The 17649-nt window shown below is 33.7% G+C and overlaps 1 protein-coding gene across 2 annotated transcripts; it reads left to right on the top strand.

Moving 5' to 3' along the window:
• Positions 1–99: 99 nt before the first annotated feature.
• Positions 100–17283, top strand: LOC110022439 (mRNA cap guanine-N7 methyltransferase 2). 2 transcript variants are annotated; one of them, XM_020721384.1, is made up of 11 exons: positions 100–443; positions 530–608; positions 692–786; positions 6078–6149; positions 6225–6334; positions 7246–7362; positions 7447–7539; positions 7633–7701; positions 13634–13722; positions 13814–13896; positions 16893–17283. In XM_020721384.1, the coding sequence occupies exons 1-11, from the start codon at positions 297–299 to the stop codon at positions 17055–17057; spliced, it is 1119 nt and encodes a 372-aa protein (XP_020577043.1). In that variant the 5' UTR covers positions 100–296; the 3' UTR covers positions 17058–17283. The 2 variants fall into 2 exon arrangements, with proteins under 2 accessions (XP_020577043.1, XP_020577044.1); XM_020721385.1 differs by lacking the exon at positions 16893–17283 and having other exon boundaries at positions 13840–13896.
• The last annotated feature ends 366 nt before the right edge of the window (positions 17284–17649 follow it).

Here is a 17649-nt window from a genome sequence, read left to right as displayed (position 1 = left end):
TATATATATATATATATATATATATATATATATAAATATAATGAGCAATTTTCTTAGAAAAATTAATTGACTCGAGTGCTGTGTTTGAAATATATTTTATGGAGCTCCTTTTCACCGTCGTTCATGTTTTTAATTTTTAATCATGCACCCGAAGCTTAGGGTTTTCTCGTTCTTTTCTTCGATTTCTCTTTGACAATTCTTTAATTCTTCACGAATCTGTACTTGTTCTAGCTTCCCCACTACTAATGCGGATGCACATTAGGTTTTCTCTCAATCAAGAGTTCTGAGTCTACTGGATGATGGCAACTGTTATGGGTTCATCTGTCGTCCCGGCAACGATGGCTCCTTTACCTTCAAACAGTCGGATGGAGTTAGCGCATCATCGGCTCTATGAATTTGCAAAGAAAGCGTTGATCAAGATTTTTGTGTCTCCGTATGCATCGGTTTGTGCTCCCCTCTACTCCGCACCATCTTTCTTCTTCTTCTTCAATTTTCTTTACTTGAATACTTCTCCTTATGTCTGCTGAAGGTTTGTGATTTGTACTGCGGCGGCGGAACTGACACGGATAAGTGGGACGAAGCTCAAATAGGCCACTACATTGGAGTTGGTTGTTGTCGCCTTCTTATATATGTTTCTCGAACTTCTTTTTTTTATGCTTGTCTTTCTCTGATTATCTTAGTACGCAAACAGATACATCGTCTTCTGGTATTATCGAAGCTCTTGAGATTTGGGAGAGCCAGAGAAAGCCCTATACTGCGGAGTTCTGTGAGTTGGACCCTTCCGTTGTGAGTCTTTTTGTCCATGCTATGTGATTGATGCGTGCTCATTTTAGTTATCTTATATTGGATTAGACCAACTATGGGTTTATTTGTCAAACTTGTTGAGTTTAATCTGAATTTGGTGATGGCTTAACTATCTATGAAGCATATGAAAAAAAAATTTAGATGATTGTAAGAAGCTCTTTTAGAAATCTAGGTTTACAATGAATTTAGGAATGATTGGGTGATAGTTATTGAAGAAGTTAATTAAAAGTAGAGTTGGATGATTTGGGCATATAATAGTAACATCATAGAGTTAGGAAGCATAGAAGGGTAGCCCTGGGATTATATTGAATAGAAGTTGTATAAAATAATTTGGTAATAATGTATTTAATACCTATGGCAACAATCAATATGAGTGAATGCGAAATGAGGATTCATTAATTTGACCCAATTAATTGTGACAAAATTAATGATGACGACGAATTGTTATGAATAAATTATGGAAGTTAAATTTTTGAATTTTCAAAACTTCTTCAATCCATCTGATAATTTAATTACAAAATAAAGTTGCTTGTTTATGGGATTCCTTAAATCATCTCCTTTGTGTGTTTGCTTTTATAGATTCATATGTTTTTCAAAATTAAGATCACAACTTTGACACGATCTACCATATAAAACTATGTGGGTTGAGTTTCATGAATTTTCGTAATGTTTTAACCATTCATCAAATATGTGAAATATACAATTATGTAGAGATGATGAGATAACTAGGCGTACTTTTGAAAGTCTAGGTTTACTCTTGTATTCCACCATTCAAATTTTTATAATACATACAATATTCCATTAATAATTGATGTATTTAATTAAAGCTATTAATAAAAAATATAATTATCTTATCATGCAATTTGAGACGCACATTATGAAAAATGTGACTCAACTAATTGATGATCAAATAATCATAATGTTTTTGAAGTATTGCATGCTACTAGTGTTAGTGCTGTCAGAGATATTGAATGATTTTGATCTTTCATTTGTAGGCGATAACAAAAGAATTAATTATATGGGCGATTTTACTCTTAGGTGGAGAAAAGTTAGTCCCATAAATGCCACGTTTTTTTTTTGCATCTATTATTGAACTATAAAATTCAATGTATAAAATTCAATGTTTAGATGATTGTAAGAAGCTCTTTTAGAAATCTAGGTTTACAATGAATTTAGGAATGATTGGGTGATAGTTATTGAAGAAGTTAATTAAAAGTAGAGTTGGATGATTTGGGCATATAATAGTAACATCATAGAGTTAGGAAGCATAGAAGGGTAGCCCTGGGATTATATTGAATAGAAGTTGTATAAAATAATTTGGTAATAATGTATTTAATACCTATGGCAACAATCAATATGAGTGAATGCGAAATGAGGATTCATTAATTTGACCCAATTAATTGTGACGAAGTCAATGATGACGACGAATTGCTATGAATAAATTATGGAAGTTAAATTTTTGAATTTTCAAAACTTCTTCAATCCATCTGATAATTTAATTACAAAATAAAGTTGCTTGTTTATGGGATTCCTTAAATCATCTCCTTTGTGTGTTTGCTTTTATAGATTCATATGTTTTTCAAAATTAAGATCACAACTTTGACACGATCTACCATATAAAACTATGTGGGTTGAGTTTCATGAATTTTCGTAATGTTTTAACCATTCATCAAATATGTGAAATATACAATTATGTAGAGATGATGAGATAACTAGGCGTACTTTTGAAAGTCTAGGTTTACTCTTGTATTCCACCATTCAAATTTGTATAATACATACAATATTCCATTCATAATTGATGTAAGCTATTAATAAAACATATAATTATCTTATCATGCAATTTGAGACGCACATTATGAAAAATGTGACTCAACTAATTGATGATCAAATAATCATAATGTTTTTGAAGTATTGCATGCTACTAGTGTTAGTGCTGTCAGAGATATTGAATGATTTTGATCTTTAGTGTTGTCATAGATATTGAACGATTTTGATCTTTCATTTGTAGGCGATAACAAAAGAATTAATTATAAGGGCGATTTTACTATTAGGTGGAGAAAAGTTAGTCCCATAAATGCCATGTTTTTTTTTGCTTCTATTATTGAACTATAAAATTCAATGTTTAAGAGAATTGATTTGTTGACCATCGTCAGATTCGTTTGGAAACTGGAAGGAATGTGTTCAAAATCATGTCACCAGAAATATTTTCTAGCTAGGACTGTAGTGGGTGTGTTATTCTTCTGAGGTTTCTTCTTACTTGGAGTGACTTTGTCCTGCTCTTGACCAGCCTTTTCCACTCCTTAAGGTGTAGTCCTCTTGAGGCCTCAATGTATGAATGGCTATTTGACTGGCGATGGTTGCTTGCTCTACTTCTATTGCATCTCCACTTTCAATGCTAAAGTTTGCACACCCCTCATTGTCCAATAGGGTTACAGTTAAATCATATTAACTGATGACAAGTTTCATGCCTCCCAAATATCTGGCTATTGTTTGCTCTCTGTCTCGTTCAACTCACACTTCAACTTAAGTTGCATAACTTTTTTCGTGTACTTCTCCACTGATAGCTCCTTTTACAGCATATAGTCGAGCTTCAAGAAAATATCGTGGTGGTAGTGAGGGGGTAGGTACTGGCGTCGCATCCCCCATTTCATATTCTCCTAAGAAGTGATTATGTCTTGTCCTTCTCTTTGTCTCTCTCTATCTTTCGATTCTCCCACCACCAATTAAAATTATCTTCAGCTTGATGGCGGTGAGCTCCACTCTCTTTTATCTCTTTATATTTAAAGATATGCTCAACTGTCTACATCCACTTAAGGAAGTCAACTGAATCATTTTTCCCCTCAAAGTCCAGTAGATCCACTTTCATTCTCAGGTCTTTGTATTCTCTAATAAGCATGTCATCTTTATATCCTCCAGTAGGCATGTTTTCTCTGTATCTTCTAACAGGCAATCTATCTAAGTATCTTCTAACAAACATCTCATTTATGTATCCTCGTGCCTCACCTCGGTATCCTCTAACAAGCATATCATCTCCGTATTTTCCAGTAGGTACCTCATCTCCGTATCTTCCAATAGGCACCTCATCTCCGTATCTTGCAATAGACACCTCATCTCTGTAGCTTTCAATTGTGATGTCTTTTTCTCCACTGGAATCATCTCTACGAAAGAGATTCAAGTGTTTTACTTGCTCTCCTTCATGACCTTCATTATTGGGTTCTTTCCTCAATAGCATCGAGCCAATGCAACTCTTGGCGGAATAGCTGTTGTATGTCGTCCATGGTAGTTATTGATCAGGTTTCGACAATTGTCTCAGTGGTAGCGTGGTTGGGGTGGGGTACAGATTGGTGGAAAGAGGTGTGTAAAATGGGGGGGGGGTGAGCGGGGAGAGATTATATGGGGGGTTGCTAGAAACTCTATAATAGGGCTAGGAGTAGGCTAGCTCTGATACCAAACGATACTTGAATTAACCTTAACTACAATAGAAGAAACAAATGTTATTACTAATAAAAAATAGAATATTACAACAAGCACCATTGGAAGAGAAATTACACTAGGGCTCTATTTGGGAGTGGTGGAGGTCGGCTTGGCGGTCGGGAAGTGGTGGCAGGAGGTTGAAATGGTTTGCAGATTATTGGGACATCAAAAGGAGCGGTTGGAATTGCATTGACAGTGAAGCGGAGGGTCTGGAACGGTAGTGATAGGCAAGGGGATGGCTGGTGCAGTGAAGAGGAAGGGTTGTGAACCACAAAACAGTAAGTCAAGTGCAGTCCCAGTGTTGCGGCAATGGGACCTCTGATTTTATGGTGGAATCATAATTCATGCTAAACAAGTTCAAAATAAGAAGTTTAAGCATAACATTTGCTTGCAATACAAGTAAGATGAAACTCAGAGGTTTTGTTCAAGTTTTAAAGAAGCCAAGGCATACTTCACAATTCAAGTTATAAAAGTGGGATTTGAGCCCACTTTTCAAGTAGGTTTTGGATTGGTTAAAAGTGATTCCACGAATCAATCCATGCATGGAGAAAATCAAGGCCATATTCAATCCAAATATTCTAACAGGAAGGTGAGCAGTCAATGAGAAGCAATTTGAGGAAACGATTATAACTTTCAATTCACTCCACAAAATTACTCTCCTCTAGTTCCCCAAACCCAACGAGAGATTTCTTCATCGGAATATTCATGTTGGTATATTAAAATGAATGTGACAAGCATTTATTAATGGATTTGTCTTATCAAGCAATTTATCTAAATAAATAGGATTTATCTTGTCTGATATTCTCTATATTTAAGCTAGTTTTGAATTTTTGAATAAATTTCTTATTTTCTTAGTAGGGAATTAGATAGCTCTAAATATAGCCTGTGACTAGGTTTTGAAAAGCAATTGAGTACAATGAAATTCTCTTAACACTGGTCACATGTCTCATAGCCTATGACTAGGTTTTGAAAAGCAATTGTGTACAATGAAATTCTCTTAGCATTAGTCACATGACTCTTTTTCTCTTCTCTTTATGCTTGTTTTGCACCATAAATAAACAGTTATGTTTCCTATATATATGTATGTATGTATGTATGTATAGGCATGCTTTGGGGCAGAAGAGGGTATAGTTGATTTGGATAATCACTGAAGTTATCCAACCTACAGGTCAAGTCAATGCCTTGGGCACTTAGGACCTGCCATTTATGCTTACGTCTATGGTGCAATAGTCTCGCGAACAACTTAAAAATTATCTAATTACTAAATTATAATCTATTACAAATATCTATCTTATCCATTTAAATAAAAAAATGAATGAAATTATTATTTCTCTTTTAATATCTGAAAAATTAAGTTGTATCAAATTGATTCCTCACTTACAAGCTCCAAGAAGCATTAAATCCTTACGCTCTTGCTCTTCGTTTCTCTAATCAGCTTGTTGGTCATCTTCATCTTTATAATGACTCTTCATTCTTCTTGTTTCATTATCATGTCTCATTTTGTTTTAGTTAGACTTGAAGTTAGAATATAAATCTTATGATCACAGACTTCGAATTTTAAAATTTACTTCAGTTTTTTTTTGCATTTTGATTTTTTAATCAGATTTTTCTCTTATTAAATGTTAAAATTATAAAGTTTATGGAGTTTATGCCCTATGGTTTGAGACGTTCACCCCATGTCCTTATCGATAAAATATCATGCCTAAGGCTTCCTCATGAAATATTAGGAATATAAAATTTATGGAGCTCTATTATCCATGCAGCTTTATGTATTATAAAACTATATTTTTGTATGGCAGGAAGATTTGGGATCACTTTTGCATGACAAAGGTATTCCAGTCGATATTGTTTGCTGTTTGCAGCATTTGCAGGTACTATGACGCAGATGATTATCTTGCTATTTTATCCTACAAATACTATTTGCTTGATAAGGGGCATCATTCCAGCTTTGTTTTGAAAACGAAGAGAGGGCAAGGTCCCTCCTGCATAATGTGTCATCTCTTCTTAAACCGGGGGGATATTTTTTTGGTATAACTCCAGATTCATCTACTATATGGTATGGGTATATTCTTATTCTTTTGCTTGAGTTTTGTCAATACCCTGACTGTTAAATTCGTTTATTATTTTCACTGAATTGATATTTTTGTATCTTATATTTATTGTTTTTGCTATTTAATAAAATGTACTTCCAAATATTTTATTTTCGCTGAATCGATATTCTTGTTGGAGCGTTCGTTTCCTCGCAAATTTTTTGTGGAACAAGGCTCATTTTCCTTATGCCATGTAAGTGGTATCATATGGATTCTTTCTTGAAATCTCAGAGTTCTTTTTTCAAGGACCTACTATAATACTGCATATAAAGAAGTATTCTTCACGAGAAATTACTACATATGTTGTATAAGCTTTTTAAATTTATCTTGTGTTTATTTTACATGTGATAATTGATTGAAATGGATGTTTGAAGATATATCTAAACAGATGAGAGCTTTCATTTTTTATGTTGGGCTCAACTATTAGTTGTTGCTGACTCCATGCAGGCACACATCTGACTTTCATCAATAAATTTCTCAATTTCTGCATGGATAATTGCTGTCGTATCTTAGAGATAACATAGCATGTTTTGTAAACTCTGTTTTTAATTTAGTTTATCTTTCCTTTGAAAAAGAGAATATTAAGTATGAGAGGTTTTGTCTCTTATGGATACCTGACTATTTTAGTTGACTAGAGCTATTCAATGACATAATGTTATTGGCGGTAATTATTGATGATTCTTTGTTCATCTCACTTTAGCCAATTAGTGTTTCTATTATTTGTAGAAAATATTTTAGATGTTTAGGCCACATTTTGGTTGATAAATTTTCAAATTTTCTTGAATCAACTTTTATTCCTTTATCACTTCTTTTAAACTTAATCTAACAATTTTTGTGTGTTTGAATTGCTAATCATCATCCTTCCTTTTTTTTCAAGGACGAAGTACCAAAAGATCGTTGAAGCTTCCCATAATAAGGGAAGTGGCTTAAAGGGTGTCCAAAACTGCATAAGATCTGACAACTTTGTGATTACTTTTGAAGTTGAAGAAGAAAAGTATGAAATCATGAATAGTTTATAATTTTTAATGGTTGCAGCATCTTTTTACAGTAGTATTCAACTCACCTAAAAATTCTTTAGGTTTCCGTTCTTTGGAAAGAAGTACATGCTAAAGTTTGCTAACGATATTACATCTGAGACTCATTGCTTGGTGCATTTTCCAAGCTTAATCAGGTTTAAGTTCATTCAAAATTGATTTTAATTTTGTAGAAATATAAAAAAGCAGGATGTGAGATATGTATTTATTGGTTTGTGATGTTGAATCAGGTTAGCTAGGGAGGCGGGTCTGGAGTATGTGGAGATACAAAATCTGGCTGAGTTTTATGATGATAACAGGTGTCAATCACGTGAATTTAAAGCTTGATTTGGTCTGTTTACTTTCTCCTATTAACTATATTAAAAATGTTACTCTTTTGTCATTATGTGCAAAAATTTACAAGAGAAAGAAAGTAAAGCTTTAAACTGAAACAATTCTTTTTCAATCTTCAAAAAATAAAAAATAAAATGAGTAAAGTGTCAAAATAGTCCCGGACTATTTACATGGGGCCATTTTAGTTCAAGAGTTTTTAGAAGTGCAAAAATAGTCCCAAGTCTCTTTTAATCGGGACTAAAATAATTCCCATGTAAATAGGCCAACCTTTTGGTGTGATGGTTAGAATTTTATCTGAAACTCTAAGGTTAAGTTTTGTTCATATGGGAATATTCTTGAGATGGGTAACCTTCTGCCTTCTGGGAAGCTACATTGATTGGACAAAGCTGTGAGACTATTAGCCCAAAGGCGACAATATGTCCATGTATCAGAGTTCGGGTTGTTTTAGTGCATCTTTTCACAAAAATGAAAAAAAATGTCCACTCAAAAACTATGTCAACCATGAGTTTGTACTTCTTTCTGCCCCATTTCAATTTTTTTGGGATGTGTTTGATTTATGCTAGTTCGATGAGCAACATAATGAGAAAGAGAAGAAAGCAGTGAAAAGCTGTTACTTTGTTGGAGTGAATCGCAGAACTGTTGATCTTTTAACATTTAAAGGACTAAGTGGGTGCTTTGTCAGATTTAAAACTTTAGGTTTGTAGGATGGCGAGAAGCTTAACATAGATTGTATGTTCTTGTATGAGAGTGATATTTCATGGCAAATGAAAAGGGAATCAGTTAATTCAAAGTTTTACGTATCGAAGGCATCATATTTATCAAGGTGTTTGCGCCTTAAAACCTCATGCGCCCGATTTACCTGTGACAAGGCGCCGACTTAAAAAATTGATCAAGTGGATGTTTGCTTCATTTGAAAATAGGGCAATTAATGAATAGAATTTCTCTAATATCATATCTATTTAGATTGGACTAGATCAATCACATTCAAAGAAAAATTTAATAAATATTATTCTGATCTTTTATTAGTGATTTCCTAATACCAAAAGTTGATGGTAAGATGCATTATAAATTATAATTTGCAGGTTAATAAAGCTAAATAGTTGCAGCTTGTAATATAAAACTCGTTTAGACAAATATATGTGAAAAAAATATTTTTGAATTGAATATGAGTCCGATTAGATGCACCTATTCCTAATTGTTATTTTTAGTATTATCCCAACTACTTGGGCTTAGCTTAACACATCTTTGTTCTCCGTTCATTTTTATTGAACATTGCTTAAGATGTTGACCCTATTTTGTATGAATTTTTCATAAGTTCCGTCTGTATTACTTATTTTCACCAATATTTTACATATCTTACTAGCACTTTTTTAATCCTCTAACATACTCTTAATTGTTTCTCAATCTATCCACTTAGTTTTTTTGTGCACATTGATCTTAGTATTCTTTTTTATACAATTCTTAAACTAACTTTCAATGTCTTATTTATCGCCACCAGTAGGACCTGTCTAGCTATTCTAATTTTAGTTTCATAAAATTTACATTTAAATTCCGTAATATTCTTTTATCACATTGCACTCCTCAATTTCAACCAATCAACATTATCTGTAAAGTATATCCTTCATTTGTATTTCCATTGTTTTGAAATGTGGAATCAGGATGCTTAGACGTATCTCGCCTAAGTTTACTTAATCGTTTAGCAATTAACTTATAATTATCAACTATATATTTAACCTAAAATTGTATCTTATATGCCTAGTCTTTGTTCAAGTAATTTTAAGTCATATATCTTTTAAACATTCCCTTTGTTGATTTAGCTTCTCGATGTTAGATGAGGTCTCTTTGGTTAGAAATGTCATATGTAAATGTCGCTTAGCGTTATACCTCTACGTGAGGATTTACTTGATTAATACATAAAAAATAAAAGATATAATATTAAATATTGGTTCTTGATAATTCTATTATTGTTGGGAACTCTTTAGTCACTATATGATTACTTGCACTGCTGTCAACACTCTAATAAATATGTTTTTGATAATTTAAGCTTTCTTTTGTCTCTCTCTCCACAGAAACCAGAAACACACACACACACACAAACAAATATTCATTTGTATGTTTTATTTGTAAATTCTAAGTAATAAGTGTGTGTACATTAAATCTTGAAACATTGAGTTGAAAACACCATCTATCTAAGCACTCTAATTAAGCATTAATACTCTGCCTTTTGCAAGCATTTTCCACATCATAAAACTTCTATGACCAACTCCCGCAGTGTGTGACATGGTTCAGTAATATGAACGAAAAAAAGAAACAGAAGGCTTAGGAAAAAAAAAAGGTATAGAAGAGATAGTAATGCAATTATTCTGTTAATACTGCAGGAAATAAGAATGTGGCATCCGTAAGCTATAATCAAGAAACGTTATATCAGTTGGCAAATCTTTGTCCATCATGTAAAAAACAATTTGTCCTCACCCTATCTTCTGATGTGATTCAACTGATTATTGAAGGTAAAAGGTGATCATAGAAGGAGTTCACTGTTATGCCTGCCACCACTGGACCGGTCCCTCTTGGACTGGTCGAAAGCCAAGACAGCGACCCGCGCCCGCCGGGCCGATCCTGCTCACGTGAAGGCTCGCCCTACCGATCCTATTCGCACGAGGAAGCAGAGGGGCGGCAATGTATTGCTGCAAAAAAGGACAAGGAGTAGGTGGGGACCACGAGTGGCTTAAATACTTACTCAAGGAGGAGAAATTAAAGAAGGTTTGAAGGGAAAGTGGAAATTTTTTTTTCAAAAGGGAGTGGGAGGATTCTAGTGAAGGGAGGAGCTAGGGTTTGTTTTCTTTATGCATATTTTGTGTGGTTGTTGTTTTCTTTCTTCTTGTGGTGTTCATAGAGACGTCTAGGGTGTGGGAGAGCCGATGTACCTCTCGAAAGTAGATCAACCTTGTATCTTGCTTGTTCTATGTTGATTTTTGTAAGAGTAGCCCTTATTTTTGTTTCTTTCACCTATTAATTGTTGTTTCGTCATGGTTTGTTCGCTGATTTTGGTGCTGAGGCGTATCAAATTTTTATCAGAGCATAGATCTTGGTGGGATGACAACAAAGAAAGTTGATGTGCTAGAAGGAGAGGTGGAGCAAATTTCTGGATTGGAAGAAATGTTTGCTACTTTGGAGGACATATTTTCTTCTATTGAAAGTTGAATGAATGGTGGATTTGATGGCATAGGGGAAATGCGGGAGATGATGAAAAAACTCATGGAGATGCAATCCAAGGCCGTGTCAACCGCTCCAACTGCAAACCCTAACCAACGATTGATCAGGGAATCCTTGACCATGTCAAAAGAGAAGGAGATCGAGCGAGAAGACAACGAAGAAGACATCATCTACCTACAAGAGCGCCTGTAGGACTCTGTGAGGAGGGGGAGTGGTGACTTATGATGGAGGGGGATGGGCCGAAAATTGGAGAAGGGACGGTGGAAGGGGCACGGAAGAGTATGATGGGGGAAGGAGGGAATCGGGAGTGGGATTTGCCTATGACCGCATGAGGGAGTTTCACCTTAGATACGTGGGGGGAAATTCCGAAGGAAGGGGAAGTTGGGTGGAGATGCGATGATCAGGAAACTGAAGATGCCAACCTTCAAAGGGCAGGATGCAACATGGATGGGTATATCGGGTGGAGCGATACTTTGCGATCAACAGGCTGAATGAGGAAGAGAAGCTCATGTCAGCGGGATTATGCTTGGAGGGGAAGGCTTTATTGAACATGGTTCTAGTGGATGGAGGCAAGACATTCAATACACTCATGGGAGGAGTTAAGAATTGTTTGTTGGAACGTTTCCGAGCCATTTGAGAAGGAAACCTACACGAGCAATTCTAAGCTCTGATTCTAAGCTCTGACTCGGGAGGGGAGGGGACGGTTATGGAGTTTCTAGAGAAGTTCGAGCTTTTGTTAGGGAGGTTGAGGGGGATTTCTGCAGCTGGTTTGGAAGGGAACTTCTTGAAAAGCCTGAAGCCTGACATACAAGCTGCCATCTGCACCTTGAGACCGATTGGATTAAGGGAAATGATGGAGCTCGCCCTGATGATGGAGGTAAGAAACATGTGAAGAAGACCGGCAAAAGCGGCAATACCGGGAGATTCTACAAGAGCACGGTGATAGCAATGCCACAAAAGACCTAGATGGTGTTATTTCAGGAAGAGATGCCGAGGCGAAGAGTACCTTACCCCGCCCTGGTGGTAATTTCAAGCGCCTCACAAATGCAGAAGTGCAGGACAAGAGCCAAATGATTTGTTACTGCTGACGAGAAATACGCCCCAGGACACCGTTGCTAGGAGCGTGCTTTTCAGGTTTTCTTAGTTCAAGGGGAGAATGTAGAGAGTGAAAACTCAGATGAGGAAGCAATGGAGGAGTATCTTTATTTGGATGTACGGAGGTGTCTCTCAATTCGGTGGTGGGATTTACCCCAAATCACACCATGAAGGTGAGGGGATAGATCGGCAGGAACAACCGTTTGTGGTGTTGGTGGATAGTGGAGCCACACTTAACTCTATCTCAAAACATATTGTGGAAAAGCTAGGGTTGAAGCTGGTGACTACAGGGAGCTTTTGCGTCATGATGGGAATGGGGAAGGTAGAGAAAAGTATGGGAATTTGCAAGGGACCTTTGAAGGAGGGTAGGAAGGTTGTTCTGAGAGGAGATGTTAGTTTATGCAAAATCATGGTGTCACTCAGAACCATATACTTCATGCAATCTATACCTGTTAACTTCACATTTTCTGAGGTAAGGAAATTCATTAAGTTAATCATGGGGGGATCTGATGCTTCCACCGCAAGAGTAAATGGATGAGCTACAGGGAAGAATTAAACCAAATTATGAATGAAAGACCCGAACTTCTAATAGATGCAAGTTCTATATAGATGCAAATTGTTTGGAGGGTTTAGATTTAAATAATATTTGTTTACCTGAATTTCTTAAACCATTTTTTAGCAGTAGTATATAGTTATTATGGCCTTTTATCCTTCAACTTTTTATGAAATGTTCATATGACTGAATTTTCTTATATTTAGATATAAATGTGAATTTCTAGTAGGAATATATTAAGATTTCTGATTTATGTTGTGAATACAAATGCTTGATATAATACATGATGTTGATGTTTCTTGTTTTCTTTATTCTGGTATTTTGCGTTTAGTATGTTACAAAAGTCAAATTTGAAGCCATACAGGTAAATTCCTTGTTGGTTGCTTGGGTTTATATTTAGCATTTCTATGAAATGAAAAAGGAGACTGTCCCACCTCTTGCTGTGCCAACATGTATTTTTTGATGCTTGTACGGTGGACATATGGTTAAGCCTTCTCTATTTTTCTTATGGAGCCAATTAGTTTTAGCTATTGTTTATCAATGAAAGTATTTGTTTATAGTCTTATATGTTTCTTTACATGAAGATTGATTATATGATTCGTTTTACATATATGCACTATTTTTACTTGGAGAAGAATCTTTGTATGAGAAAATACTAAAGCCTAGTGGTAAAGCAAGGAATACACTAATAATTTCATGATGGCCTATAAAAAATTAATTAATTCTTAGGAGTATTTTTTAATCTATTGATAGGGGCATTTGCATGCATACCACCCAATTCCTATTTAGTTACATATCTACCACTTAAACTCTTGTTTTTTTACATATAGAGCATCTAAATCTTTCATATCACATAAAAAATATCACTATTTTAACTTTTAAAAGCTAAAATAAACTTTTTCATGCATAGATAAGGTGGCATATATATGTAAAAATTATATATATGTATGCATATAACTTTGTCTGACTTATTTATTTGAACATTCTTTTGGCTCTTGGTGAACGAACAAATTCTAAAGCTTTAAAAAATTTCTCAGAGCTCAATTTGCTGGGATGCTTAGCAGCTTTGGGGCGAACTTTTTGGACCCCAGAGGAAAGCTTCTAGCCCGCTCATTCGATATATTAGGTGATTTGTTTCGTACTCTCTTCCTCGAATAATCTGCATTTCGATTGCATAAAACATGGCTGTTGCAACTCATCATTCTTTTTTATCTTAGGTTTATATTCCATATTTGTCTTTCAGAAGTCTGATCCAGATGCTTCACCCCCTATCTTGACGCCGATAATACCGGATGAAGAGGTGAGTAATTTATTCTCTTTATTAACCTCATATTTGTCTTAAAAGTGTATATTACTTTGTATTAATATAAAGGGAAATTTACATACCACAATATTTATGTCTTTACATATCTAACACTTAAAGTTTGATATTTACCTTTATAACACTTTCGTGTCATAAACCCATTCATTAAAAGGTGTATTACATATTTAAAAAATTAATAATGATAATATTTTTGATGTGTTATAGTTTTAGTGTTATAAATATAAATATGAAAGTTTAGATGTTAGATATGTAAATATATAAGAATTGTGTGGTACGGATGTAAATGCCCCAAATAAAAAATGATCTCTTCATTTCATAGGATTAAGCTTATATGAGAAAAAAATTCAATATTATTGATTATTTATCAAGGGATAGGAGTATTTTGATTAAATTAGATGCATTAAAAGTGATTATTATAAAATTTTAGTGAAATGTGAACATATTATTAAAAGATTAAAATACTATAAACCGAGAAATTGTTTTATTGAAGTTTTAATAAAGAATTTTTTTAAAGAGAATGATTAATAAAATAATGAGATATTGTTTAGATGGGCCCAAAATAGTGAGGTGGGTTAGCTCTAAATAAGACGCATAAAGGAAAACTTTGGGGCCATATTAGATGCCTATGAAAATTTGAAGAGTTATAGTCGATACTGAAGTAGCATGTTTAGCGAATCTTTTTAATGAAAGTTTGATTATTAATAACAAACGAAATGATTTGCAGAAATATTTGGATATTAATATTCTAGATGAATGAGGTGTTCAACATTATGTTAATCATAAGAGATATTTATTGCATTTTGTGTTTAGCATTTTTGTTAGTATCATAAAGTTCATTTATTGAATTTTAAAATAATTGGGAACCATTCAAATGTGATATTAATGAAACACCAAAATTTTAAAAACTAATAATGAAAAAAATTTAATTTAGTCCCTAAACTCTTAAATATTATGCCAAAATGGTACTTCCATTAAAGGTTGGAGAAATCTAAGTTAAAAGTGAATGAATGTTGTTAATAATGAGAGTACACAACAACAACAACAAACTTGTATCCTACTAAGTGGGATTAGCTACATGAATCTTTTTTTCTTCATTGTGTCCTATTGAGTGTCATATTTTCATTTAAATCCAATAAATCAAGATCATTTTTTATACAAAATGTCCAAGTCTTTTTAAGTCTACCTCTACCTTTCTTAACATAAGTCGAATCTAAAACTTCTATTCTTCTAATTGGATCATCTGATTGTTGACATTTAATGTGACCAAACCATTTAAGTTGACTCACTCTAGTCTTGTCCGTCATTTGAGCTACACCAACCGTTTATGTGACCAAACCATCTAAAAACGACTCTTTCGTTAACTTCTCTCTCTTGTCAGATATTGAATGTTATATAAATATATTAATTGCTATGCAAATGAGAATGAAATAATCATTATTAAAGATTGATTTACATAGTATATTTTCACATGCATGTTTAGCCATGATGGATTCATCTCTTTATGGTACTAGCAGAGGAACGCTAAGATATTTGTGTATGTAAATGAAAAAAAATATTGATATTGAAGTACCTTAATTGATATAATTTTTAGACAATGCTCTTGTAACAACTGTACATATATAGAATAATAAAGATATGTTATTGATATATTAAAACGCATTTAATGGCATGAACTATCGTAAGTGACCATATTCATAACCATCAAAGGTTTTATATTGATTCATTCAAAACTTAACTGACATACATATTTTTTTTCCTTGTATTAAAGTTTATGCGGACGAGTATTCACTGGCTTTGGTTAACTCACTGTTTTCTTAAGGTAAATTTTTAATTGTAATTAAATGATTTAATAATAAGAGATGAAAAAAAAAATGTTTATATAAGAAGCTGACAATCTGTAATAAGGTAAACTTTAATTTTTTTTTGTTTTCCGACTCTTTTATTTAACTAAATATTAGTTATAGGAAATGAATATAAAAATCTTAATTCCCACCGTTCAATCGTTTGTACCTGTCTAGTTAATTCTAAGCCTCGGAACGGGTTGTCACAAAAGTGGTATTCGAGCCAAATTTTATGATTAATTAATATAATCTTGTTAAAAGAGCTAATATGATAATTATTAAAAAAAATTTAAGTCAACTCAACTTAATAAACATATCCATTCCGACATAGAGATACACCCGAAATTATAGAAGGGAGTTTGATAGAAAACAATGAAGTGTGGCTTACTATAAATGTGAACACGAATGCCCCAAATGATGATGGCCATGACTCGAACCAATTTAGGAGTCCAGATCGTAGCTTACCGGAAGTTATACAGTCATAGCTTACCGGAAGTTATACAGTCATTGTGGATAAATACTTAAAGATATTATAAAATTTACGTCTATCATTGTTTAAGGGAACTGAAGATTCGATTGAAGCCGAGCCAATGCGAATTGAGAAGATAATAGGTAGTTAAAATGATTTAAATTGAATTTAAAAGACGCTTTAATGATAGTTAGATAAAAATGAATTAAAAAAATTATCAAGGAGAAGAGGCAAATCAACGGTAATTTAGATGGAAGAAATGGTCCAACAAAGTAATAACTAATACTTCATGCAGCACTGAATAATAATGAATGGATAACATTGATTCATAAATCCAATCATAAATAATTGGGATAAGACTAATGATTATAATTTTATTAATATATGATTTTTTAACCTTTGTTCTCCACAGAAATGACTGATAATAATATAAATGCTCATTTACACATCCAACACCCAAATTTTAGTTCTTACACGTATAGCACTCAAATCTTTTACATAACACCAAAGATAACACTATCACCTACTTTTCAGAAGTGAAATACATCTTTTCATGCATAGGTTTGTAGCACCAAAACATTATAAATGTAAATATGAAAGTTTAGGTGTTAGATGTGTAAGAATTTTTCGCTTTTAATTTTCATTTTGTATTTTCATGTCAGCATCAAGACTGGCTTGGAAATGGTTGGAGGCAGCAGGCAGCAGCTGAGGATGATAAAAATGTGCAGCCAGATCCAAGCAGCAGCCATGGCTGTGTTCTGGTGCCTCAGGAGAAAGGTATACTTGGTCCAGGACCTGCTGACCTAAGGTTTTCCGAACCACTCTAGGTTAATTACTGACCTACAGTTGCATAATTATTAGAAAGGGACATTTTGCATATATATCACCCAATTCTCATATATTTATATGTCTAACACTTAAACTTTGCACTTTTACATTTATACCGCAATCTTTCGTATCACATCGAAAGCATCACTATTTACAGGATGATAAAAGAAATGCTCTGCATGTAATTATCCCTTGAAAATAGTATATGTGGATGTTCTTAGCTTATTTGTTTTTTCATTTAAGATGCATCATGAGGAAAAGGGTTATTTGGTTTAATAAAAAAAGACTATATAATTGAAATATAATATATTTAAAACATTTAAGAGTTATTTAAAATTGTTTAGCTATTATTTTTATTTATTCGAAAAAAAAAAATCAATGTAATATTTGATGGTAAAGGTATCAAACATCATTTGGTGTTGGTGGGTGGTAGTGGTGGCGAGCACAAGTTGAAAAAAAAAATGATTTCTCATTATAGAAATTTTTAGAAATCAATAAGAAAATAGTTCTCTAAACACAGATGGACTGAACCACAAATCAGAAAGAGAGATATCTTGAAAAATTTAGGGTTCGTTTAGGGCAGCTTATTTG

The sequence above is a fragment of the Phalaenopsis equestris genome, unplaced genomic scaffold (genome assembly GCF_001263595.1).
Source record: "Phalaenopsis equestris unplaced genomic scaffold, ASM126359v1 Scaffold000191, whole genome shotgun sequence".
NCBI classification, from domain to species: Eukaryota; Viridiplantae; Streptophyta; class Magnoliopsida; order Asparagales; family Orchidaceae; genus Phalaenopsis; species Phalaenopsis equestris.
This window is presented reverse-complemented; position numbering and strand designations above follow the sequence as displayed.